Below are 27,661 nucleotides of genomic sequence, written 5' to 3'. Positions count from 1 at the left end.
GGCTGAGAACCATTGGTATAGAATTTCAACAAGAGATTGGGAATGGTAGTTATTATCTCTGCAAGAGACTAATGTCAGTGTAGTGTGGATGTACCCTTATCCACAAATATCCGAGAGAACTATAAATGAACACCCCACAAAGCACAAAAGGAACTCTGCATGAGATGAAAGAAGGTTAACCTACTAAGTGGAAGAAGTCTATGGTTCTTTCTTGTTTGCTGAGCACAATGAATGCTATTGTGCAATCTAAAAGAAGAGACATATGATGTGGAGGTTCTGTCTTCATCTCATGGCGGGTTCATACTGAGTAGAAGTCTCTCTTCAAGACATGTGGGAAAAATACATCTCATATATATTCCTGCTGTTTGTAGGAATTGTTTTTATTTTATGAGACCTAGACATAGATTCAGTGCAGTCATCTCAGAAACTATGAAACCTTCAGTTCGAAATGTGAGCAAAAATGCGCACAGAGACATGGGCCCCTTCTACACTGCCATATAAAATCCTGATTATCTGGATTATATGGTAGTGTAGACTCATATAATCCTGTCCAAAGCACATAATTTGGATTATCTGCTTTAATATTCTGGAACATATGGCAGTGTAGGCGCCTTGGTTAGCCATTGTTGTGTTTCTGGAAGTTTTGATCCTGAGGTTCAGTATAGGCTCTATACAGGCCCGTAGCCAGGATTTTGATTCGAGAGGGGCTGGGATTTTGGTTCGGGGGAGGGGGGCTGAGTCTGGGTGAGAGAGGATCTACCGTAGCAAACCTTTTGTATCGTTATCCCAATACCCCCCTGCATATGGGATATATTGAGCATGGTGATCAGATCATGATATAAATAAACGTAACAGTTTAAATAATAAATGTAAGGCCTTCTCGCGGACCACCCTGATAATTTTGGGGGGGGGGGGGGCTGACGCCCCTCAAGCCCCCCCTCCCCGGCTACATGTCTGGCTCTATAGCAACATTGAAGCCCTTTCTAGACTACCATATAATCCAGATTATCAAATCAGATAATCCACATTATGAGTCTACACTGCTATATAACCCAGCCCAAAGCAGATAATCTGGATTATATATGGCAGTGTAGAAGGGGCCTTAGTTGATTGCTGATCAACTAAGGCTTTCATAATCAATGTCAAGGTTGTAAGCCGTCTATGAATCCAACCTAGATAAATTAATCAGAATTAACAATAATCCTTCAAGGAATAATAATAATAATAATAATAATAATAATAATAATAATAATAACAACAACAACTTTATTTATATCCCACCACTATCTCCCTGAAGGGACTCGGGGTGGCTTACAAAGGCACTCCAGGGTGCAGCATATAACATAAAACAGTACATGAATATAAAACAATGTCACATACAATTATAACAAACACATCTATATATATAAAAGAGTGATGGCATCACGGCGACCCACAAAACAACAAAACTACAGGCCCCCCAACCTCGAAATTTGACAACACAACCCATCATCCACGCCTCTAGGTTGATACAACAAAAAGAAAAGAAAAATAAAGTCCTAATTAGAGAGAGAGGAATAATTGCTTTTATCCAATTGCTGCCAGTTAGAAAGCTAAGCTCCTTGGTCTCCTAGCAACCCAATAAAAAATAATAATAAACACTAAAAATTAATACAATAAAATACTATAATAACAGAAAATAACTAAAAATAATACAAGAAAATAATAAAATATAATAAATAAAAATATAACTTACAATAAAATTAATAAAAAATTGCAAATAACGTCAAATAAAAATTACACAACAATTTTTAACCAATACCACCACCACTTTGCCACAGCAACGCGTGGCCGGGCAAAGCTAGTATAACATAAAATAAAATTTCACAATTTTAAAAAACGCAGAAAACTATAGATAAAACTAGCTGCCATCAAATCACAAATAAAGTGCCAAAATGTCAACCTCATATGGGTCCATTTCAGCTTACGCAAGGTCAAAAGCCTATTTTAAAATCCATGTTTTTAGGCTGGATTGGAAAGACTGAAGGATGGGGGCTAATCTCTTTTGGGAGGGTATTCCAGAGTTGGGGAGCCACCAGAGAGAGAGCCCTCTCTGTCATCCTTACCAACCACGCTTGAGACGGTGGTGGGACCGAGAGAAGGGCCTCCCCTGCCGATCTCAAGGCCTGCCCGTACTTGTTCATAGAAAGAGATGCGATCTCAAACATAGGTTGGACCCGAAGGAAACCAGTACCATCCCTTTAAATTAGAAGGAACCCAAACTTCAGAGGACAATCTTGAGGATTTGTGACAACAAAAAAAGTCCTTGTATTGTATTTTCAAGAGCCAAGAGTAATCAAGCAGCAATGTAGACTGCATCTAGAAGTGCCCTAACATACTTGCACACATATTCACACCTAATTGTTTAGAGAGGCAAATTTATTTATACCATAGAGAAGTTAAAACTAGTCAGGGAAATTGGGAAGCACAGAAATCTATAGAGGAATATTAATACTTGGAGAAAAATATTTAGCTCCCTCTTCTGAAACCATCCAATATATGGATGGCGTAAGAGCCACAGAAGCCCATGACTTGCATAGGCGCCATTGGAGCCTATGGGTGACATAGAAGTCATACTTTCCTATTGTACTTTTCTGACATCCTCCCTAGCTGTTTCTGGGGGTAAGATGGCCTTCCAGAACATGGGATGGGATATATGAAAGAAATAGGATGACTGGTAAATCTCCAGCACATTCCACTTGCACAAGGGCACAGTAATATTCCACAAGCTGAGTGAATTTTTTTTTACTGTCATTGTGCACAAGGCTTGCGTATAAAGTAAGCTTCCTCTTTACTATCTACTTTCCTAGGTTTTCACTTAGGGTAAAACAGTTTGACTCTGAAACTTTGCTTGGACTCCAGCTTTAAGTAATGTTACAGAGTTAGGGCTAAATGAGTATGTATTTTGGATTTAATTTAGTTACTAGTTCTTTATACATCTCTAAATGTATTTTATGCTTTCCCAAATGCTGTGTTAGTTACAGGATAAACATGGCAACCAATGATCTTATTTAACATGTACGACCTAGACACTTTTCCTGATACACGATGCTACTTTCATTTGTAAACTGAATAATTTCAAAACAGTGGGACTAGTCCCAAGTATAACAGTGTCTTGCAACTGTTGTGGCTCTCCTCATGGAGATACTGTTTACACTGACAATCAAGTTTCTCCATGTCTCAGAAACAGCATGAACTATATGGATGTGAACAGTCCTATAAAGCATCTTAAAATGTTAATTGTTCCAAATACACTTACCATTAATTCTTGGTTAGAGACTAAACAGTGCTTTCCTACTGGTTAAGGGTAATTAATAACAAATTACTTGTCAGAATATATTTATAATATTACAGCATTATATTCTGCTACCTGGTGTGAACTGTTTTGTCTTTTATGAGGTATACATGTTAGCACAATCTTATAACTATTAAATGCCAAATAAGCCCGTAGGTTATTTCCAAATATTTGGAACTGCAACTTACTATGCTTCTTTAGCATTGTTCATGCTTCCCAAGATTTTACAAGTACTATATTGCAATCCAATACATCCTGCCTCCTTCAGAGTTTGTAGTGCAAAAGGAGGAATTGCTCTCCATTCTTGCACTGCTTTACAAGTTCATCTTTGTTGTTGTTGTTCCATACCTGTAAGTCATACTAAATTTACAGAAACTCTAAACTAAATCTATCACAGGAGCTTTGCTCAGAAGGGGCTTGCCATTGCTTTCCTCTGAAGCTGAGAAGATGTGACTTGCCAAAGGCATGCAAGGGGTTTCCATGATTCAAATCCCGAGAATCCTAATTCAAGAATTAACATTATATACTGACTGCCGTACTATACCAAAATAGAGGTCGACTTTTAAAAAATCCTCCCCAAATACACAGATACAAGAGTTTCACCACAAAGAACAGCTCAATTCTCAGTTAGAATTTATTTCACAGTCTAAAGGCTAATATTTAATGTCTGGTATAACAGATTGTTCAGCGTCTATTACTATATCAAACCCCATTGAACATGCACCTACTTTGCATTTTTGAACTTAGTTTTCATGCATTGTTACAAATATCAAGAAAAACTTCCCAACCTAATGAATGTGCAGCTGTGGTTTTAGAACTGAAAAATCTTCCCAGTCCAAGATCTCCAAGTTTTACTACTCCTGTAGCAGTAATGAATACATTGGCTGGTTTGATATCTGTAGAAAGGAAGAAAAAAAATTATGTTCAACTATTTGCCTGGCAGATGAGATTTCATTACCTGCACCATTAGAAATAATAGATGAGAAAACATAAAATTTTGTTTCAAATTGAATATATTGGAAGTCTGCTTTAAATCAAAAATAGGGAATATTTAGATCTACAGATGCTTTACACAAAACATCTCACAGTTATTATGATTGAGCCTCATGGCTCTGTTACTGACAGACGTGGGCGTAAGACTCCTCGAGAGTCAGATACTCTCGAGGAGCGAGAAAGAAAAAGACTGCAAGACATTTTTGCAGCACCATCTGACGAAGAGTCTTTTGAGGGGTTTACGGAGAGAATGGAGGAGGGGCTGGTTAGCTCGGAGGAGGATGAGATGGATTGGACTCGGGTGAGGGAGGAATTGGGTGCCACTGGCCATGATGGGATAGAAGATGAATGGGGACCTTCAGGATTAGACCCATGGTCTAGCTGGAGGGATGGGACGGGATCCACAGCTGGAGATGCTGTGGGGCGTAGTCAGAGGTGTTCCAGCTCTGATGAGGAAAGTGATGAGGAAACGCCCGGGTTAAGGAGGACAGCTGACAGTGATGAGGATTTGTAACTGGCATAAAATGGGGCTTGGGAGCAATTGCAAATTGCGTTGGGCAAGGTAATCTGGACGAACGCTTGGGATCTGTGTGGGACGCTTTCCTGAAGACTGGTGTGTTTTCGTGTGCTGATACGTAAGTTGTTTTGGAATTCAGGGTCAGACGGCGGGAGGAATTGTGTGGGCATTTGTTTGTGCAAACCTGTGCTTACTCTTATTAGCTTGACCTTCCGTCGTCTTCTTGACGGACGCCATCTCCTGCTTTGAAATTCGGACTGAACTGACCACGGCTTGACTTCCCCCTTCTTGGACTTGGAAACTACAAACGTCTGCTTCTGGCTTTGATCTACGGAAAGGAACTGGGTCTACTCTACTGCTACAATCCTTGGCTGATCTGTTCGTGTTGGAAATCCTGTCTGCTGTGTGTGTGGGAGCGACGCAAGTTACTCTAAGCACAATGTTGGCAGCAGAGAGGAATCTGCTGCCAATTAGTTGCATTCTTTTGTATCTTTTGTTCCTCGGCTTTTGTTTTGTTTATCCCCAGGCTGAAGCAAGCAGTTTGTTTTTACCCGGATTAAACTCCGGTTTAATCCGGTTTATCTTTTGAACGTTTTTTCCTTGTCCCTTTTTGCTCCTAAAGGCTAATACTGCCTGGCCCTTGTATTTTACGGGCATTTTTGAGTTCTGTAATCCAATAAACTCTGTTATCTTGAATCTTGTGGCGTTCTGTCCTTGACAGATTGCCCAACGCCCATAAAAAGTTTATTGCAGTAATAAACCCGTCAGGAAGACGATGGAGGAGTTAAGGGCCAAATTTGAGCAAATACAAACGGCTTTTACCGTCAGTCAAGCAGCTCACGCTGTGAAAGGACATGTTTTGACTCCTGAACGCTTTGACGGAACCAGGTGCAAGTTGCCAACCTTTTTGGCACAAGTGGAGCTTTATTTTTCCCAGCTCAGTGCTCATGCTTTTCCTACAGACACTAGCAAGGTGGCATTTATTTTGAGTTTGTTGACCGGTCCCGCAGGACAATGGGCCACTAATTTAATTTTGGGAGATGACCCAGTCAAGGACAATTTGAATAATTTCAAAAAGTTATTAACTGACACTTTTGGGGATCCTCTCCGCACGGAGAATGCTGGGTGGGCTCTGTATCGTTTGAAACAGGGAAAGGGGACTGTTTTGGATTACTTAAATAAGTTTAACTTGTATCGCCACCAGCTGGATTGGGGGGAAAATGCATTCATGCTTTTATTTACTGCTGGGTTAAGTGATATGCTCCAGGATGAATTAGCACGCTTGGAGCCGGCTGAAAATTGGGACGCCTTAGTAGCTAAGGTGCTGCGTTTGGACGCAAGGTTCGAGGCTCGTAAACACTCGAAAGCAATGTGTGCGCCACCCATGCATGTAACCAGGGCACCTGTGGTGATGGGGGAAGAGCCTATGGAGCTTGGGGTCTTTAAAAAGCTGTCTACAGAGGAAAAGAGCCGTAGGAGGCAGCTGGGGTTGTGTTTGTACTGTGGGAATGCTGGGCATTTTGCCAAAGACTGTAATGTGAAACCTTCTCAGCTTTCGGGAAAAGGCCAGCCCTAGTGCGACGTGAGTCCAACGCACTAGGGCTCCTCAAGCAGTCAACTGAGGGGAGGAAGCATGTTTTCGTACCCATTACATTATCTGTTGGGGGAAGGGAACTTGTTTCTACTTTGGCACTGCTGGACTCAGGGGCTACGGTCTCTTATGTAGATATTGAGTTTGCTAAGAAGCATGGCATTCCTAGAGTGCGCAAGGCATGCGACGTGTGGGTGGAAGGAGCAGATGGGAGACTGCTGGAGACTGGGGTGGTTAACCATGAAACCTCAGCAGTAATGTGGGAAGTGCAGGGAGTAACGGGAACGTTTGTGTGGGATATTACGAGCTTGCCTAGATATGATGTGATTCTGGGGATGGATTGGCTAGCTGTAGTAAACCCACAAGTAGATTGGGCGACACGTAAATTGACCTTAAAGAGGCAGGATTGTTGCACTCTGAATGTTACTCAATCTGATATGGAGGGAGTGCCTGCTGAGTATGGGGAGTTCTCTGATGTATTTTGTAAAAGAGAAGCGGACAAATTACCACCGCACAGGCCTTATGATTGCGCCATTAAGCTAGCAGAAGGTGCGAAATTGCCAGCAGGAAGGCTGTATGCCTTGACTGTACCGGAAAGGCAAGCTTTGCGGGAGTTTCTAGATGAAAATTTAGCCAAGGGGTTTATTCGCCCATCTAGCTCTCCAACTGCGGCACCAGTATTCTTTGTAGCCAAAAAGACTGGGGAACTTAGGCTGGTCTGCGACTATCGGATCCTAAACAAATACACCATTCGGGATAGGTACCCGCTACCTTTAATCTCGGAACTGTTATCAAGGGTGCAAGGGGCCAAGGTCTTTACCAAGCTTGACCTGCGGGGGGCATATAACTTAATCCGTATACGGGAAGGTGATGAATGGAAGACGGCATTTAACACGTGTTTCGGATGCCACGAGTTCCGAGTCATGCCTTTCGGACTTTGCAATGCTCCTGCGGTCTTCCAGAGGTTCATGAACGATGTGTTCAGGGACCTAATTGACCAATTTTTAGTGATTTATTTGGATGATATCTTGATTTTTTCTAAGGACGAGAAAGAACATTGTCAACATGTCAAGCAGGTTCTGCACCGTCTGCGGGCTAATGGGCTTTTCGCCAAGGCTTCCAAGTGCGTCTTTCATGTGCCTGAAGTGGAGTTCCTAGGTCATGTAGTGTCAGGTAGGGAACTTAAAATGGACCCACATAAGGTTGACGCCGTCAACTCATGGCAGGAGCTTAAGACTAAGAAGGATGTACAAAGGTTCTTAGGTTTCGCTAATTACTACCGGGAGTTTATTCCGAATTTTGCAAAGCTCACGGTACCTTTGACGCAGCTCCTGCGTAAGAAACAGCCATTTGTGTGGGGGCGGGAAGCTCACGATGCGTTTTTACAACTTAAGTCTAGTTTTCAATCGGACAACATACTAACACATCCTGATGTTGACAAACCGTTCGTGGTAGAAGCGGACGCTTCTAGCTACGCGTTGGGGGCTGTATTGTCTCAGAAGGATTCCTCAGGGACCTTGCGTCCCTGTGGATTTTACTCGCGGCAACTAACACCCTTCGAGCAGAACTATACCATATGGGAGAAGGAGTTGTTGGCGATTAAGGTGGCGTTTGAGGTGTGGCGGCACTGGCTTGAAGGGGCACGGCACCAGATCGTGGTCAGATCTGATCACAAGAATTTAGAGCACTTGCAAACAGCAAAGAAGTTAAACCAGCGTCAAATCCGATGGGCTTTGTTTTTCTCCAGGTTTAACTTCAAGGTACAGTTCGTGGAGGGGAAGGCAAACTTGCGGGCCTATGCTTTATCCCGCAAGCCGGAGTTTAAGACCAATGAGCAGGTAGTATGTCAGACCATCTTGCCTACTGCCTCTCTATGTGTTGTAGATAATGAGCTCGGGTTACATGACCAGATCCTTGAGGCTCAGAGGGATGATGTGTGGACTCAGGAGCAACTGATGCTGCTATCAGCAGGTAACCGTACAATACTGCCGCATCTACAAGATCAAGACGGAGTATTGGTACGCAGGGGGCAGGTCTACGTACCAGTGGGGGCCCTCAGGTTGGAGGTGATTAGAGCCCACCATGACGAACCCATGGCTGGGCACTTTGGCAGGTTCAAGACCGTACAGCTTATCACCAGGAGCTACTGGTGGCCAAAGATGCGGCAAGACATTCTGCGCTTTTGTGACAGCTGCGCTGTTTGCCAGCAGAGTAAGACGCCTGTTGGGCGCCCTAGAGGGTTGTTGTCGTTTCTACCTGTTCCTGAGAGGCCATGGCAAATCATTTCCATGGATTTTATTTCGGATTTGCCTAAGTCTGGGGGTTATACTTGTATTTGGGTGGTGGTGGATTTATTTAGCAAACTGGCTCATTTTATTCCTTGTTCAACCATTCCGGCGGCCCCTACGTTGGCTTTACTATTTACTAAGCACATCTATCGTTTGCACGGAGCACCCGAAGTGATCATTTCGGATAGGGCTCCGCAATTTGTGTCACGCTTTTGGAAACACTTCCATGAGTGCTTAGGGACTAAGTTAAACGTTTCTTCAGCCTTTCATCCGCAAACGGATGGACAGTCGGAACGGGTTAATGGGCTCTTAGAGCAGTATTTGCGTTGTTTTTGTTTAGATCAACCCACGGCTTGGGTGAAGTGGTTACCGGTGGCGGAGTTCGCTTACAACAATGCACACGTCTAGTCAGCATACGCCATTTGAGCTAACTTATGGTTTTCACCCACGGGGAGGTGTGGCGCCGTCGACCAATGTGGTCTCTTCGGACCCTGTGTACCGCTCTTCGGAAATGGCTGCATTGCATGATGTTGCCCGTCGCTTACTGTTGGAAGCTAAGGCAACGCAAAAGACTCAGGCTGACCGCCACAGGCAGGCAGGGGAGGAGTTGGAAGAAGGGGATTTGGTGTGGTTATCTTCCAAACATATTAAACAGGCTGGGGGAAAGTTTGCGCCTCGGTATTTGGGTCCCTTTCCTTTCGTTAAAAAGATTTCTTCCGTTGCGTTTCGTTTGCGTTTACCGTCTAGTTTAAAGGTCCATCCAGTCTTCCATCGTTCGCTGTTGAAACTAGATACCTCCAGTCGTCGTGGTGCTATAGCGGAGGGTATCACTGCCACTTCTCCGCCATCGGGGGAGGAGGCCTTTGTGAGAGGGGATAGTGTTATGATTGAGCCTCATGGCTCTGTTACTGACAGACGTGGGCGTAAGACTCCTCGAGAGTCAGATACTCTCGAGGAGCGAGAAAGAAAAAGACTGCGAGACATTTTTGCAGCACCATCTGACGAAGAGTCTTTTGAGGGGTTTACGGAGAGAATGGAGGAGGGGCTGGTTAGCTCGGAGGAGGATGAGATGGATTGGACTCGGGTGAGGGAGGAATTGGGTGCCACTGGCCATGATGGGATAGAAGATGAATGGGGACCTTCAGGATTAGACCCATGGTCTAGCTGGAGGGATGGGACGGGATCCACAGCTGGAGATGCTGTGGGGCGTAGTCAGAGGTGTTCCAGCTCTGATGAGGAAAGTGATGAGGAAACGCCCGGGTTAAGGAGGACAGCTGACAGTGATGAGGATTTGTAACTGGCATAAAATGGGGCTTGGGAGCAATTGCAAATTGCGTTGGGCAAGGTAATCTGGACGAACGCTTGGGATCTGTGTGGGACGCTTTCCTGAAGACTGGTGTGTTTTCGTGTGCTGATACGTAAGTTGTTTTGGAATTCAGGGTCAGACGGCGGGAGGAATTGTGTGGGCATTTGTTTGTGCAAACCTGTGCTTACTCTTATTAGCTTGACCTTCCGTCGTCTTCTTGACGGACGCCATCTCCTGCTTTGAAATTCGGACTGAACTGACCACGGCTTGACTTCCCCCTTCTTGGACTTGGAAACTACAAACGTCTGCTTCTGGCTTTGATCTACGGAAAGGAACTGGGTCTACTCTACTGCTACAATCCTTGGCTGATCTGTTCGTGTTGGAAATCCTGTCTGCTGTGTGTGTGGGAGCGACGCAAGTTACTCTAAGCACAGTGTTGGCAGCAGAGAGGAATCTGCTGCCAATTAGTTGCATTCTTTTGTATCTTTTGTTCCTCGGCTTTTGTTTTGTTTATCCCCAGGCTGAAGCAAGCAGTTTGTTTTTACCCGGATTAAACTCCGGTTTAATCCGGTTTATCTTTTGAACGTTTTTTCCTTGTCCCTTTTTGCTCCTAAAGGCTAATACTGCCTGGCCCTTGTATTTTACGGGCATTTTTGAGTTCTGTAATCCAATAAACTCTGTTATCTTGAATCTTGTGGCGTTCTGTCCTTGACACAGTCCCTTGCCATCAGTCATGCTGGGCTGAGCTGATGGATGATGCAGGCCAAAACATCTAGAGCCCCTCCCCACCTTAAAAACATTAATAATGACCAATTACTGTCTTGGGCAGGTTTTTGTTTTTGTTTGTTTTTTTTTAAAAAAAAAACACACACACACATTCTTGAAGGTGCATTCTTCAACATGCTTAAAATTTAATGAATAACAATAAAGGCATTTATGAGTTCACTAGATTTAGCACTCTATATACAGCAACAGTGTAGTAACCTTTCCCTTGGTAGGGATTTTTTTACTTCTTGATAAAAAATGTGTATCACTGAGGTTGTTGATGCCTGCCTTGGTGATGGTATAATTAAAATGGTTCAACTGCTAGATCTGCAGGGTTTTAAGAATTTCCTTGGAGAGTTTTCAATCAGCTTTGCTAGCTGTCTTGTCAATGCCCTTTATCCATCTAGAATGCAAAGTCACCTTAATGACAAGAACGTAAACCTCTTATTCTGTTTTCATGTGGGAAACATTTCATATATTATTTCCCAAATACAAGAGGTTTTCCAAATTCAGCACAATTTTCTATCTAGAGGCTTTGTGCAAACATTTCATTTTTTAAAAAATTATACTTTGCATATACTGTAGTACATTTTTATACATAAACGTTTTTTTCCTCAAAAACATTTGCAGAGAAACATTGTATTTCCCATGAAATACAGTTCTGTGCAAATACTTCAGGTTATTAGCAATAAGGTATTTTGTACAAAACCCACCACAATTGGAAGGGAAAAGGACAGAAAGAAAGAACATTTTCATGATGACTAACCATTATCATGGTTAAGAAAATCTGCAAAAATTCTCCCCTTCTCTGCCCAGTGATTGACAAAACAGCACTAACATTTCAAGACTAGGATAAACTGCTTTTGGGCTTAAAAAAATACAGTTCTACCTGCTCTGCCTCCTGCCTCAATCTCCTCCAAAACTGTTAAGAACACATAACAAGTTTCCCAGCATTGTAGTGCCCAAGCTTAATTGAATTTAGTTACTACTGAAATCAATGGCCTTTCTTGCTGATATCAGCAGGAATAAAGTGCAGTTAACTTGGCCTGAATTTCAGCCAATGTTGTTCTGGTAGATTTTTCACTTGATTGTTATATAAAATTTATCACTGACCTGGCTTTAATTTGTAGTCTTTTTTCTGATATATGAGGGATATCCGGAAAGTAAGGTTACAATATTTTTTAAAAATACAAGGAATGAGTATATTTTAATAAAACTTACATGGATTATAGCATAGGTATTACATTGTTTTCCACATAATCACCATTCAATTCAATATATTTGTCATCTCTGGGCTGAATTTTTTGATGCCTGCGTCTAGAAGTCTCCTGTCCCCTTTTTCAGCCAGTTCATGACTTCGAGAAAACCGCTGGAGCCCATCTGCAAATGCTGGCAGCGGTGGAGAGGAGGAGGAGGAGGAGGAGGAGGAAGAAACAGCAGCAACAGAGCCGGAGCTGGGAGAAGCGGGTGGCAGAAGCAGTGGCGAAGCCGAGGCTGCCTCTTGGCTTGAGGGGCTCCCCAGGCCCCTGACGAGCTGCGCCATGGCTGAGCCATGACCGAGCGCACCTGATCCAACATACGCCATGGCCAAGCACACCCGATCCAACGTCGGAGTGAGGAGGAGGAGGAAAGAGGTGGCAGACGGTGCTTGGTGGCAGTTCCCTAAAGCAGCAGCTCCTCCTCTTCCTCCCCGTCGCCTTCCTCCTCCTCACTCTGGCAGAAACATGTTGGACCGGGTGTGCTCGGCCATGGTGCAACTCATCAGGGGACTCAAAAGCTCGGGGAGCCCCTCCAGCCAAATGGCAACCTCAGCCTCGCCTCCACCTCCGCCAACCGCTCCCAGCTCCAGCTCTGTTGCTGCTGCTTCCTCCTCTTCGTTCTCTTCCACAGCCGCTAGCTCCTGCAGACGGGATCCGGCAGTTCCTCAAAGTGACGAACTGGCTGAAAAAGGCGGCAGGAGACTTCTAGACACAGGCATAAAAAAACTTTGGCCCATAGATGACAAAATGTATTGAACTGAATGGTGATTATGTGGAAAAATAATGTAATACCTATGCTATAATCCATGTAAGTTTTATAAAAATATACTCATTCCTTGTATTTTTAAAAAGTATTGTAACCTTACTTTCCGGATATCCCTCATATATCAGAAAAAGACTACAAATTAAAGCCAGGCCAGTGATAAATTTTACATAACAATCAAGTGAAAAATCTACCAGAACAACATTGGCTGAAATTCAGGCCAAGTTAACTGCACTTTATTCCTGCTGATCTCAGCAAGAAAGGCCATTGATTTCAGTAGTATATTCATATATTCATTTTTTGTATTTAAAAAAAGTATTGTAACCTTATTTTCCGGATATCCCTCGTATTATTTTAGGATTGAGTTGCTTGATAACTGTTCTTATTAGCCAGCTTGGGAATTCTTAGTTCTAAATAGCTATATAATCCACATTATCTGCTTTGAACTGGACTATATGAGTCTACACTGCCGTATAATGCAGTTCAACACAGATAATTTGGATTTTATATGGCAGTGTAGAAGGGGCCTAAGTGATGCAAAAAAAGGTGCAAATATTTGAATAAACATATAGCACATGGCAGGCTCTTCCATATATTCATTCATGCTATTCATTCATATAAACTAGAAAACATTTCAAGGCACAAGCTGTGACACTGATGCAATCTTTTCACCTCTCACTGATAGTTTTCCAAAGTCTTTCAAATCAATCTTTTCTGAACAGTAGATATAATGGCATACATCAAATTAGCCTATGATTATTTGTTTGATTTATATCTTCACTTTCTCCTAATATGGAAACCAAAGCAGCCATATGGTACTCAAAGCAGTGTTGTGAGGTGCTACTTCTATGCATGTCAGTCAAAACTGAGCTTTGACTGACATGACCTGAGGATACAGATGAGTCTCCACAAACCAGGTTTTTCTATGTCCTTTGGACTGAAGAGCCTGGGACTCCTGATTATTGGTTGTGAGTTGAGATACTTTCTGGAGGTGAACAATCTGGGGAAGACAAAACCCTTGAAAAGAAGCAACAAACTTGATTAGTTTCTGGTTGGTTTTTAAAAATGGGCCAGGGTGATTTGGTGAATGTCAGATAGGTCCTCAATTTACAAAGGGTGATTTTAATCTCTTCAGAGTGATAAAAATAAGACCTTTGTTTAAAAATAATTTCATGCACATACAGGATATGACTAACTATTGGATGCTTTTCAGATTGCCATTTTCAAGCAAGGTGATTCAATATTTTTCAAATTTTTAATTGTTTGTATCAAGCTTCATTTTTCATAGGTTTCCTGTCTGGATCTGAAAAAAAATCTAGAAAGGGGGAATAATAAAAAAGTATTTCTGTATTATCTGAAAAATGCCAAATACTATTTGAAATAAAACCATCGGGGATCCTTTGCCTGCTAAGACCCCAAATCTGTAATAATTTAATTTTAATCCTTATAGCAACTGAAATGTATATTTGGTTATGTTGAACAGCAGTATCTGAAGTGGAAAAAGATTTCCTGTAGTATTGCCAGAGTATATTAAGCTGGCTGTATTTGTCCTTAAGCTGACTTTTCTGACATGGCCTCACAGTCAGCCAAGGCTTTTTGCCTTGCATGCAATAAGATTTTAATAAGTACTAATTGCACTGCTATGACCCAGGCTCCCAGAGCCTACCAAATGCTCCCCCTTGTCTCTCCAACTCTGCAAACTGATGCAGACAAGAGACAGTGCCATTTCCCTGCCATCTGGGGAGGGAGGGAAGAAGCAAATCTAACTCCCTCTCTCGGATAAATGACAGGCCAACCAGCACTATTTCAAGCTTCATTCAAAAAGTTGTGCACAGCATGAGTTTTTAATCCCTCGGTTATCCACATCTTTTATAAATATGGCAAATCTGCAACTAGGAAATAAACAGCAGTAACAAAATATACCCTGTTCTTGAGACCAATCAGAGTAACAAAAAAACTGAAAAGATAAATGCAACCTGCTACAAAGATATACGATTTGTGTTCAAACTATCTGAACGACTATATCTCCTGATATGAGGCAGCTCAAGTCTGAGGATCCCCAGGGGAGCAGCATTTTCTCCAGTACATTTGGAGAGAATTTTTTCAATGGTTGATAGTTAGATTGGTCATTCTCTGCTTTCTTTCGTTTGGCAGAAAAATATGTTAATTGGGATTTGCTGTGTTTTTATCATTGTTATCATGTTGTCTTTTAAAATTAATTGTTTTTTAACCTTCGTATTAATTATTATTTAAACTGTGTTCTGTTTATAATCATATTGAGAGCTGGCTTGGATTCCATACTGAAAGATGGCATATAAACAAAATAAATTAATAAAAGGCAAGGGGAAGAGAAGTTTTGGTCTATCGACCCACTGGTCAGAAAAATAACCAGCGGAGGGAGTTAAATTGAGAAAGAACACATAGAAACTCTTCTATATTGTCATATAAAATCTCGATTATATGCTTTGAACTGGATTATATGGCAGACTCATATAATCCAGTTCAAAAAGATACTTTGGATTATCTGCTTTGATAATTTGGATTATATGGCAGTGTAGAAGGGGCTGGAGATCAACTGCAGCCCCCAAAATACTCAATTCATTACCTAGAACAATATTTCCCAAGCTCTGATCTTCCAGGTGTTTTAGACTTCAGCTCCCATAATCCCTGATCACTAAGGCCAATGAGGATTCTGGGAGTTGTAGTTTTCCAAAACAAAACACTTGGAGGATTAAAGTTTGGGAATCACTGATCTTTAAATTTAAAAGCTGGGTTGAGCATGTGTGAGAGAACAAAACTCTGAAAGCTATTTTTTAAAAGGAATTTCCTCCTGCTATCGGCCATGACATGTGAAAAACTGATTACTTGTGGCAATATTGAAAATAATTCAAAGCATTTCTCACTTTGTTGATTGTCAAGTGATTAGGGAAAATTAACAAAGGAAGAAATATTCCTGACAAAGTATCTCAATAAATGCCATTTAACAGTAATTATGAAAAGTTACTAGAAAATGTTGTTTCCTTACATTCGAATTTGGATGGTACACCACCCTGAGGTCCTAAAATAAAGGGTGGGACAACAAGTACTTTAATACATAAAATAGTAAGTATACCTTTTGTATGTGTGCATAGTGGGGGAAACAAACCTAAAAGTAGTGTTTTCATTAGAACCTGGACCTCAGAGAGAAACTATAAAATTTCAGGAGACCAACTACAGCAATTGCAAACAGGGTTTTGCAATATCATCAGACATATTGATTTCTGCCATGCTTGATGATGTCTAGTGGAACGGGAACAAGCAACATTCAGTTACAGTTACAAAATTCCTGGATTATAGAGCTATATGGATTGTCTGTGTATACAAACTTGATAGAATAAGTGTACAGGGTGTTTGAAAAAGAACTCCCTATTCATCATTTAAATTAAGTGGTGAATAGGGAGTTCTTTTTCAACCACCCTGTATTACTTGTTAGTTCTTATTCCAAACTCTGGAAAAGAGAAAGTGAAACAGTGTGTGTTTTATGAAGTATCCTTGCCTGTATTGTATAAGAAAACCTGAGTAGATTGTCAACACAAGTAAGTATCTGCAGCATATAAGTAACATGAATATGAATTCAGAACTAATGCTTATGTATCTTTGCAGATAAGGTTAAATATTTTAAAAACTTTATTCTAAGGAATGGAATGCCACCAATACACATGAATACAATACATGAATATGAATTCAGAACTAATGCTTATGTATCTTTGCAGATAAGGTTAAATATTTTAAAAACTTTATTCTAAGGAATGGAATGCCACCAATACACACACAGCTATATGGATTAGTTATTTTGGAGCAGGGAGGGAGCCCCTAAGGAAATACATAAATTATTTACCTTTTAGGGGAAAATAAATCATGTTTTGCCCCTATATTTGAATTGCATTAGTTTATTAAAAGCAGTTAAGTTACCTCGATGCATGACCCGCCGTGAATGCATATGTTCCAAGGCACTGCACAGCTGAACAAAGTACTTCCATACTGTCCTTTCAGGAATCAACCTCTTCTGCTTCTTAAAATGCTTTAAAATGAAAGAGGACTCTGTTAATTTGTGCAACTATGAGTGGAGGAACATTGCAAATTGATAACGTCATAAAGCCCAAATCCACGATCAGTTCCAACTGAAACAGGACCATGGAATCACTGAATGTAATGTAAGTGTAATTCTCAATGACATCACTTCAGTTGGGGCTAATGATTCATTTTTTATCAAAATGATCACTATCATGGAGGTCATGTTTGACTGAAATTCTGACCATGAATTTGCCACAAGACTCTGGTCAGGAGCACATTTCTTCCCACACATCTACCTCCTCCTTAAGCAAATTGAAATGGATTTTGCTCTTACTTCATATTTGATAGAAGGAATGGAACATATGGTAAGTTTAAACAATCTGGTTAAATGAAGATGGAATCTTGTTAGCCTTGATGTTATACTGATATATAGGTATACCTTGCTAATGAAGTAAATGAATTTGTGGACTTTACTTCTTTAGCAGAAACTTTGGTTGCAGAGAGGAAATAACACCACCAAAAAGAAGAACATTTTGACATGTTTCAGGAAAACTCTTACTCAAAATCAATATTACGCACGACATGAAATGAAAAAGCAGATCAAGTCTTCTATAAGTAAACAAAAATATTTTCAACATTCTATAGCCCACTTAAAAAAATCCAAAATACATCTTGAGATTATTTTTCTTCTTTCAATAAGGTAAAGGGGTTTTCCCCTGATATTGTCTAGTCATGTCCAGAATCAACATTCTATGGGTCTCCAATACCCTAGTTACAAAAATCAGTAAAATTAGGATCCCACCTAGAATCCACACAGATCATTGCCCATTGGAGATGACTGTAAATCAGAAAACAAGGAATTGGAAATGGAGACTAAATGATAATTTATTAAAGGAAGAAAGTGATATAAAAAAGAACAAAGAAATCTTGAAAGAATTCTTCTCCTTAAATGAAACACCAGAAATATCAATCCAAACATTATGGGATGCCTCTAAGGCAGTAATGCCACAAGAAACAAAATGCCACAAGATGCCACAAGAAACAAAAAGGGAAACGCGGAGCTTAAGAAGAATACTGACAAAATTGATGAAACAGAAAAAGAATTTAAAAATAACCCTAAAAAAATAAGGCTCAACAGAAACTGGAAAGCCTGCATAAACAATGAGAATTTTTGGAAACAGAACAATTAGTAAAAAAAAAAAAACCTAAAATATATTAAGCAATATCATTTCCAAAATGCCAATAAACCAGGAAAATTGTTGGCATGTAAAATAAGAAAAAAGAAACAAAAGCAACACATCACCAAGATACGAGTACAGGATAAGGAATATTTTTCAGATCAGGATATAACAGATCAATTCTACAAATTTTATTTAAAAAAACTCTACTTGAAGGACCAGGTTAAAAAGGAAGATATAGTCCAATATTTAAGTAATCAGAAATTAACTAAAATCTCAGAACAACATAGAGAATTCCTAAATAAAGAAATATCTAAGGAAGAACTGCCTAAAGCAATCAAGAAATTAGATTCATCAAAGGTGCCTGGCCCAGATGGATACACGGCCTGTTACTACAAAACATTAGAACAAGAACTATCTCCAACTCTCTTGAGAATAATGAATCAAGTAATGTTGAACCAGATAATACCAGACTCATGGAAAGCAGCCACTATAACACTGATCCATAAAGAAAAATCAGATCAAGATATCAAAAATTATTGACCAATTTCCCTACTTAACATGGATGATAAATTATTCGTGAATATTTTTGGCAGAACGTTTAAAGACAGTCTTAGCATAATGGATAAAAGAGAATCAAACTGGATTCCTCCCAAGAAGACAAATAAAAGATAACGTAATGATTATCCTAAATGCAATTGAATACTACGAAAAGAACAATAAAATAGAATGTGCCTTCCTTCGATAATATTAATTGGGATTTTTTTTTATCATGCTACTAAAAGAATTGGACATGGGACACTACTTTATTACAGTGATAAAAGCAATATATAGTAAACAAGAAGCAAAGATCTTTATAAACAGTCAAGAAACAAAAAAATAGCAAAAGGTACAAGACAAGGTTGCCCTTTATCTCCTTTATTATTTATATTCTCTTTAGAAATACTCTTAAGCAATATGAGAGGACAAAGAACTAATAGGAATTAGGATAAGAAAAGAGAATTATAAAATAAGAGCATTCACCGACGACATGATTTGTATAATAGAGAATCCGTTGGAAAACATACAAAAATGGTTCAATAAAATAGAATTATTCAGCAACATCTCAGGCCTAAGAATCAATAAGAAAAAAACAATGATATGACTAAGAATATTTCAAAGAAAAAACAAGAACTGGGAAAAATAACAGGAATACAAATTACAAATAAAATAAAATATTTAGGAGTAATTATTACACCTAAGAACACACAATTATTAAAGAACAACTATAAAGAAAAATGGAAGGAAATAAAAATGGACTTGGAAAAATGGAAACACCTGAACTTTCACTCCTGGGAAGAATATCGATTATAAAAATGAATGTATTGCCAAAAATTTTGTTTTTGTTCCAAACAATCCCCATTATAAGAAATTATGAAATATTTAAAAAATGGAATACAAATATAATGAAATGTATCTAGCTGGGGAAAAAACCAGATGATAAAACTTTTAAATTTGATAGAGAAAAAAAAAAAAAGAGGAGGACTGGGACTTCCAGACCTGAAGTCATATTACGAGGTATGTGGCCTAATCTGGATTAAAGATTGGTCGAATTTAAACAAAACCTAGAGGGTTTTGATTTAAGATGCAGTTGGAATGCCAATATGTAGTATGATAAAATAAAAGTGAAAAAAAACTTCGGGAAACATTTTATCAAATCAGCCCTTCTTAAAATATGGGAAAAGTACAAACTAAGGTTCTACCAAAAGACACCACTTTGGATATCCCCAATAGAAGCTATTCAAAGGAGAGAGATAGGATGGGAAGACTGGCCAACATATAAAGATGTGCTGAGAAAACAAAATGGGGAATATTTATTGAAGACACAAAAAGAAATAATTATTCAGTTTAAAAATGTTTCATGGTTTCAATATAGACAGATCCAAGAATATTATAATAGAGATAAAAAGAATGGTTTTTCAGACAAATATACTATTTGGGACAAAATCACGCACACCAAAAAGAAAGCAATCACAAAAATTTATAAAATTTTGCTACATTGGGCCACAGAAACTGAACAAGTTAAGGATTGCATGGTAAAATGGTTGTCCCACCTGAGATACCCGATAAGTATGGCAAAATGGGAGATGTGGAACCACAAATTGAATTATAACTATTCTTACGACCTTAAGGAAAATTGGCACAAGATGGTGTACCAGTGGTACATGACCCCCCCCCCCCAAAATTGGCAAAATGTTATAAAAATATAAAAGATCAATGCTGGAAATGCGATAAACATGTGGGTACATTTTACCACAAGTGGTGGGGATGTAAAATAGCAAAGGACTATTGGAAAACAATCCATAAAACAATACAAAGAATAGTCAAAATCAATTTCCAAATGAAACCAGAGTACTTTCTATTAGGTATGACTTATATGAACCTCAATAAGAACCAAGAGATTCTATTCAATTACTTTGTGACCGCAGCCAGAAAAGTGTATGCAAAAAAATGGAAGTCTATAGATATATCAACTATGGAAGAATAGATATTAAAGATTATGGACATAAAGAACATGGACAACCTAATTTATCATCTGAAGACCCATCACGGTAAACCAAAAAAAGAAACACTCTGGACTTCATTAACAAACTTTATTGAACAAGAGGAGCTTTTTACAAAAACATAAAGACAGAGTGGATACAAACATTATGTTAAAACAATTAACTGTGTCACCCAGAAGAAAAGATGGGAAGTACAACTAACTATTTTTTCCCTTTTTATTTTATTTATTTAAAAATTATTGTCTTTTTCCTCTCCGCTTTTTATTTTTTACTATTTTTCTATTTTTTTCTTCTCCTCTCACTATTTCCCTTTCTTTCCTATACCCAATATTGTTCTCACTCTTTTTGATGTACAGAATCACTTAATAAAAATATATTTTTAAAAAAAGTCTAGTCATGTCCGACTCTGAGGGCTGGTGCTCATCTCCATTTCTAAGCCAAAGAGCCAAAGAGCAACTCACATTTGCATGTTTTCGGACTGCTAGATTAGCAGATGCTGGGGCGAATAGCTGGAGCTCACTCCGCTCCCCAGATTCGAACCACCAACTTTTCGGTCAGCAAGTTCAGCAGCTCAGCGGTTTAACCCAATGCGCCAACAGCAACTAGCATCTCATGGCTTTTCTTATGATTTCTATTTTGATGGTGAAACATTTTGATGGTGAACCATCTATGCTTTTTTAAAAATGCCAGGGTAGCTAGGGAGACAAGCTAATCTGCTCTTCACATATGCTCAGTTAGTGATTCCAGAGGCTGCTGCTCACTTTACCTGTTGCACACACAGCTATAGTGGGATCACCAAGACCCCTTCCACAAAGCTGTATAAAATCCAAATTGAACTGGATTATGTGGCAGTGTGGACTCAGATAACCCAGTTCAAAGCAGATATTGTGGATTATCTTAATATTCTGGGTTATATGGCTATGTGGAAAGGTTCCAAGACTAGAATCCCATTCCTTCCTACCGTGTTTCCCCGAAAATAAGACAGTGTCTTATATTAATTTTTGCTCCCAAAGATGTGCAAGGTCTTATTTTCATGGGATGTCTTATTTTGCTATGAAGAATAATTCACATTTATTGTTGAACAAAAACACGAACATTTATTATATACTGTACAGTAGTTGTCATCACAAACCAACATAACCAGACAAACTGTGAATCCTATCAAGAATTTCTTGTTACTACCATTATTTCCATGTACAGCTGGTATGTACATTTACTAATCCTGCATGCTCTGGACATACTTCCAAACAAAAACTTTGTTAGGTCTTACTTTCGGGGGAGGCCTTATACAGTAGTTTCACTTATCCAACATAAAAGGGCCGGCAGAACGTTGGATAAGCGAATATGTTGGATAATAAGGAGAGATTAAGAAAATGCCCATTAAACATCAAATTAGGTTATGATTTTACAAATTAAGCAGCAAAACATCATGTTATACAACAAATTTGACAGAAAAAGTAGTTCAATACGCAGTAATGCTATGTAGTAATTACTGTATTTACGAATTTAGCACCAAAATATCACGATATATTGAAAACATTGTCTACAAAAATGCGTTGGATAATCCAGAACGTTGGATAAGTGAGTGTTGGATAAGTGAGACTCTACTGTAGTTAGCAATTCAGCAAAACTTCTTCTAGGTCTTATTTTTTGGGGATGTCTTATTTTCGGGGAAACAGGGTAGGTCAACCCTTATTGCATTGTTTACAGCAGGCATGCGGCTACAACACAGCAGTAACAGTCTGCCTTTCTCCAGTCTTTCTTCACCATCAAAATAGAAATCAATAGTGCAAAACAAAACAGAACAAAAACCTCTAGCTAGACAGAGGAAGTGGGCTGGACTGGATAGAGAGCTACAATAAGACTTTGTTGGAGGCTTATTTAACTGGGGTATTCTTGTAATGTTTAACGTCACTAAGATGTAGAAGAGGAATGTTTTCACCAGAGGATGTGAGAGGGGTGGCATGGAGCTGAAAGTGAGTCCTTGCTCCTTTCTTTACTGCACTTACAGTAAGGGAAAGACAATACTGTGTCTGCTCTGTGCATAAGACCAAGAGACACACCCAAAACAGAGTAAATTATATTGACATGCATTTTAATATAAAAAAAAGAAAGAAAATTGATAGACAGGTAGATATATATTTTTTCAAAGTATTTTTCTCTTCTTTTTTTAAAAAAAGAGACAATGTTTGAATTTCAATTCCTTAAATGTTGTCTTCACTCAGACCTGGATTCAATCCAAACACATCCTGTGCTATCTGTTCTTCCCATAGCTGGAATTTACATATCAGAGGATTGTTTGATGTCAACAAGAAGACAGAGACCAGGTTTCTTTTCATTTAAAAATAAATACGCAACTTCAAGTATATGAATATAAAAGCACGCCTCTTTGTTTTTAAAATCTTTTTGAGTTCATAACAATGAACTTTTAAACAAACTTCACCTGCTGATGAAAACTCCTTATACACGGTTTGTTTGTACCTAAATATTCAACACCTACTTATCCAAAAATATTCATAATATAATATAATATATTACATTATGAATATTTTTTTCTGCAGTATGATGTTTTATGCGAATTGAGTGTAACAGAAAATGAATGGGATTTTGCTGCACAGGGATGGGAATTGAACAGCTACCCAAATATATATAGCTTGATGTAGTTTTGATGAGTCCTTATGGGCACAGGCAAAGTGCTGGGCATTTCAGTCCAACAACATTTGGAAGGTAAGACCTGTGTCCAATTTCAGAAGGATATTGACAAGAACAACCAAAATGGTAAAAGGTCTGAAGACCATGCCCTATAAGGAGTGATTTAGGAAACAAGGTAAATTTAGCCTGTAGAACAGAAGTGACATCATAACTGTATTTAAATATTTGATAAGATGTCATATACAAGGTGGCAAAGCTTGTTTCCTATTGTTCCAGAGACTTGGACATGGAGCAAAGGATTCTAACTTCAGGAAATGAGATTCCATCTAAACATTAGGAAAACGTTCTCTTCAGCAGTGGAATATGCTATCTCCAAGTGTGGTGGAGTCTCCTTCTCTGGAGATTTTGAAATATAGGCTGGATGGCCATCTGTCAGAAGTACTTCTTTGGATTTCTGCTTGAAGAATGAGGTTGGACTGGATTGTTCAAACTATAATTCTATGATTCTTTAAAAGTTAAGATTAAATAAAATAAACATGACTTACAACCCCCCCTCCCGCCACAAAATAGGTATTACAGGTAGCTTCAAAACTCTTTACAGCAAGCACAGATGTAGTAAGTTCAAAGTATTATTTTTATTTCCTTTAGGAAGATACTTAATAAAAAATATATTAACTTCAAGCTTTGTTCTATAATTAATACACCTAGTGTTCCTGTTGCTTGGTGTACTGCTGGAAAAATATTGTTTAAAATATCGAGAACAACTTTTAAAATCTAATACACAGAAAAGCTCAGAGGAGAAAGGTGACAGAATGTCATATACATATAAAATGTACATAGTGTCTTGATAAACAGTAGATGGTACATATCAAAAGAATTTTTTAGTTTTCAATAGAAGGAAGTATATTTTTGTTGTAGAAAATCTAAAAGAAAATGGATTTTTTTAAAAGTTTCAGTTAAAAAAATCTGGTTTAACAAAAAGAAAATATTCTTAGAAAAATAGTTTTGTCCCAATTTATGGCTGGCTTCTCCCACATTTCAGAAAATACTATTTTGCCTGCATTAGTACATAATCTCAGTATCTATGGGGGATACATTCCTGAATTTACAGAGGAAACAAAACTGGATAACAGCAAACCTTATTGAAATGAATGACTCCCAATGGAAGTTACCAAATACCCAGATTTTTGCCTGCTGTAGGAGATGAAACTGCACCTGGTTCCAAAATCATAATGTAGTTACGAAGAGCTTTCCTTTTTAGTAGGCATCTATATATAATGTGGGCAACTTATTGCAATAAATGGGAAGCAATTTTAATCTCTATGGCCTCTGGCATGGGTCACACTAGCTCACTGTGGTCACTGAAAATGTGACAAAACTTTCAGTTATCTCAGGCTGTGGGAAATTTCTAGGGAGGTCATGCATTTAAATGGTTTTTGGTAGGTTTGAGGTGAAAAATCCACCACCTTGGAGGATGACCTCTGCAGAGTGCTTGACAGGAGGAGTGTGTCCTTGTTGGTTCTCTTGGACATCTTAGTGGCTTTTGATACCATCAACCATGGTATCCTTCTGGGGCAGCTTTCCGGAATGGGTTTTGGGGGCACTGTACTACAGTGGCTCCACTCCTTCCTGGAGGGTCAAACCCAGTCAGTAAAGCTGGGGGATGCCTGCTCGGACACCTGGCCTTTGACCTGTGGGGTCTTGCAAGGCTCTATTCTATCCCCTATGCTTTTTAACATCTACATGAAACTGCTGGGTGAGGTCATCCAGAGTTTTGGAGTTCGGTACCATCTCTGCGCAGATGACACTCAACTCTACTACTCTGTTCTACCAAATTCTAAGGAAGCCCCTCGTATTTTGGACCAGTGCCTGGCCACTGTGATGGGCTGGATGAGGGCTAACAAGGTGAAGATTAATCTTGACAAGACAAAGGTCCTCCAAGTCAGTCGTTTGATGAAATGGGGTATAGGGTGGCAACCTGTGCTAGATGGGGTTACACTCACCCTGAAGACACAGGTCCACAGTCTGGGGGTTCTCCTGGACTCAGCACTGACGTTTGATGCTCAGGTGTCGGCGGTGGCTGGGACGGCCTTCGCACAGTTAAAACTTGTGCTTCAGCTGCGACCGTACCTCGAGTAGTCTGACTTGGCCATAGTGGTCCATGCATTGGTTACATCAAGACTGGACTACTGCAATGCACTCTATGTGGGGCTGCCTTTGAAGATGGCCTGGAAATTGCAGTTGGTGCAAAGATCGGCAGCCAGATTGTTAACAGGAGCTAGTTACAGGGAGCGGACCACGCCTCTCCTGAAGCAGCTCCACTGGCTGCCAATAAGTTTCCGATCCCAATTCAAGGTGCATGTTATGACCTATAAAGGCCTAAACAGTTCAGGTCCTGCATAACTTCGTGATCGCATATCTCCCTACAAACCGGCACGGGCTCCAAGATGTTCTGGGGAGGCCCTTTTCTCACTCCCACCACCGTCCCAAGCAAAGTTGGTAGGGACAAGGGAGAGGGCCTTCTCGGTGGTGGCCCCCCAGCTCTGGAACTCTCTCCCTAGGGAGATCAGATTTGTGCCTACCCTGGCCATATTCCAAAAAGATCTGAAACTTGGCTGTTTCAATGTGCTTTTGAATAAATCAGCTTACACTTTACCACACAGTCCTAAATTGCTCCTGGTTCTTAGCACTTTATCCCACTCTATTACCTATGGCTGCACAAACCTGCCCCTCCCATACAACCTGAATAACCCCATTTTCTCCTGCAATTAATATATTGCGTGTTCATTTTAAGTTGGTTTAAATAATTGCTCTTATGTATTTTAATTCTGTATTTTATTATGTTTAAATTGTATATTAAATTGTTGTTGAGAGAGATGGAGGCAGGTTATAAGAAATAAATTATTATTATTATTATTATTATTATTATTATTATTATTATTATTAAAATCATCCAGAAATTGCTCAATACTTTAGGGACCAGAAAACTGGCATTTAAGGGGCATGTTCAATCCATGAATCACAATGTTCCCAATGATACACTGTGAGCGTTATTGTTGGAACTACTACTACCTCAAACCTATATTGTATGTGTGCACTAGTGCAGCTTATTGGAACATCAATGAAAGCTTTCTAAGATATTACACATTTACTCGTCTTCTTCTGTTCAGGTATCAGTAAATCTTCCAGGTCATATCTTCCTTCCATCATGATCAAAGTAGATCATCTGGCTCATGCAAGGCTACATCAGTCATGCCTAAAAGTAATGAATTCCATGGGCTATGTACAGAGATTATCTCAGCTGGTCTTCCCCCCCCCCCCCCCCAACCGCCCAAGTGATCTTGCCATCGAAGCAATCTGGAGATTGTAGCGCCTGATTTATAAAGTTCTTCCCTCTTAGAAGTGTATCTTGCACACTCACTGCTATTGTTTTGGCACAAGCAAATATATATTTATTTTCCCATTTAAAAAGAATACATTGGTGTTTTAATCATGCTGTAAATTACTAAATATTCCCATTGGCATTTGCACTTTATTTGATGTTTACAAGCCAACTTGGATATGTTACTGAACAGCAATATCTTTTTAACAAAAAAAACTCCCTCCTGGGCATACAGAAGACTGGGTGACTTAGAAAGCACTGAACAGACTGTGCTCTGGCACCACAAGATGCAGAGCCAAACTTAAGAAAATGGGGCTACAAAGTGGAGTCCATGACATGCGAATATGGAGAAGAGCAAATCACAGACCATCTATTACAAGTCTAAGCCCTGCCACATGCACAATGGAGGACCTTCTCATAGCCACACCAGAGGTACGCCAAGTGGCCAACTACTGGTCAAAGGACATTTAGTATAATGCCAATTTTTTGACTGTCTTTTCAAATACATTACAACTGTACCTTCGGTTCGCTTCTGACATGATAAACAAACAAACAAACAAATAAATAATGCTTTAGCTTGTCAAGGTAGCCACAATGAAACTACATGAGGACTACTTCTCATATTATTTGAGACATTCACACTAGTAGCATGTCACTTAGACATCAACGTAAATTTATACAAATAAGGTATCAAACATTTTCCACTCTTTCTGGTTCTCCCTCTATACTCAAACAACATCATGTTTCCTGTGGATTGAAACCAGTCTCATTCTCACTTGAAAGGTAGAAAAGAACTATTTTAATTTATATCCTGTAGCAGACAAAAACGATACAGCGAGCCTTTTTTGTGAGCTATGCAATAATCCTGAAAACCAAACTAAAGATATCTATTAACCATTCAAAACAGATGCACTGGACAAAATGATGCAAGGGCAAAGAAGATATCCTGGCACATTACCATTGAAAAGCTCAATGTCCTCAGAATTCAATGACCAAGTCAAAAGGCTTAACACAAGGATGAGTAAATGCAACAGAGA

At 39.5% G+C, this 27,661-nt stretch overlaps 1 protein-coding gene across 6 annotated transcripts in view; it reads right to left on the bottom strand.

Moving 5' to 3' along the window:
* The window catches only part of nek7 (NIMA related kinase 7), a 118,185-nt gene that overhangs the window by 23,077 nt on the left and 67,447 nt on the right, over window positions 1-27,661 (bottom strand). For 5 of the 6 annotated variants that reach the window (XM_062980785.1, XM_008115012.3, XM_008115010.3 and 2 more), the window contains 2 exons: window positions 16,768-16,876; window positions 4,123-4,230 (listed from right to left, as the gene is read on the bottom strand). In XM_062980785.1, coding sequence (XP_062836855.1) covers window positions 4,123-4,230; window positions 16,768-16,876 — 217 coding nt within the window. The remainder of the gene's footprint in view (window positions 1-4,122; window positions 4,231-16,767; window positions 16,877-27,661) is intronic. The other variant, XM_016995195.2, reaches the window with a different exon arrangement.

The sequence above is a fragment of the Anolis carolinensis genome, chromosome 4 (assembly GCF_035594765.1).
Source record: "Anolis carolinensis isolate JA03-04 chromosome 4, rAnoCar3.1.pri, whole genome shotgun sequence".
Classification (NCBI taxonomy): domain Eukaryota; kingdom Metazoa; phylum Chordata; class Lepidosauria; order Squamata; family Dactyloidae; genus Anolis; species Anolis carolinensis.
The sequence above is the reverse complement of the archived record's forward strand: the minus strand, read 5'-3'. Positions and strand labels throughout refer to the sequence as shown.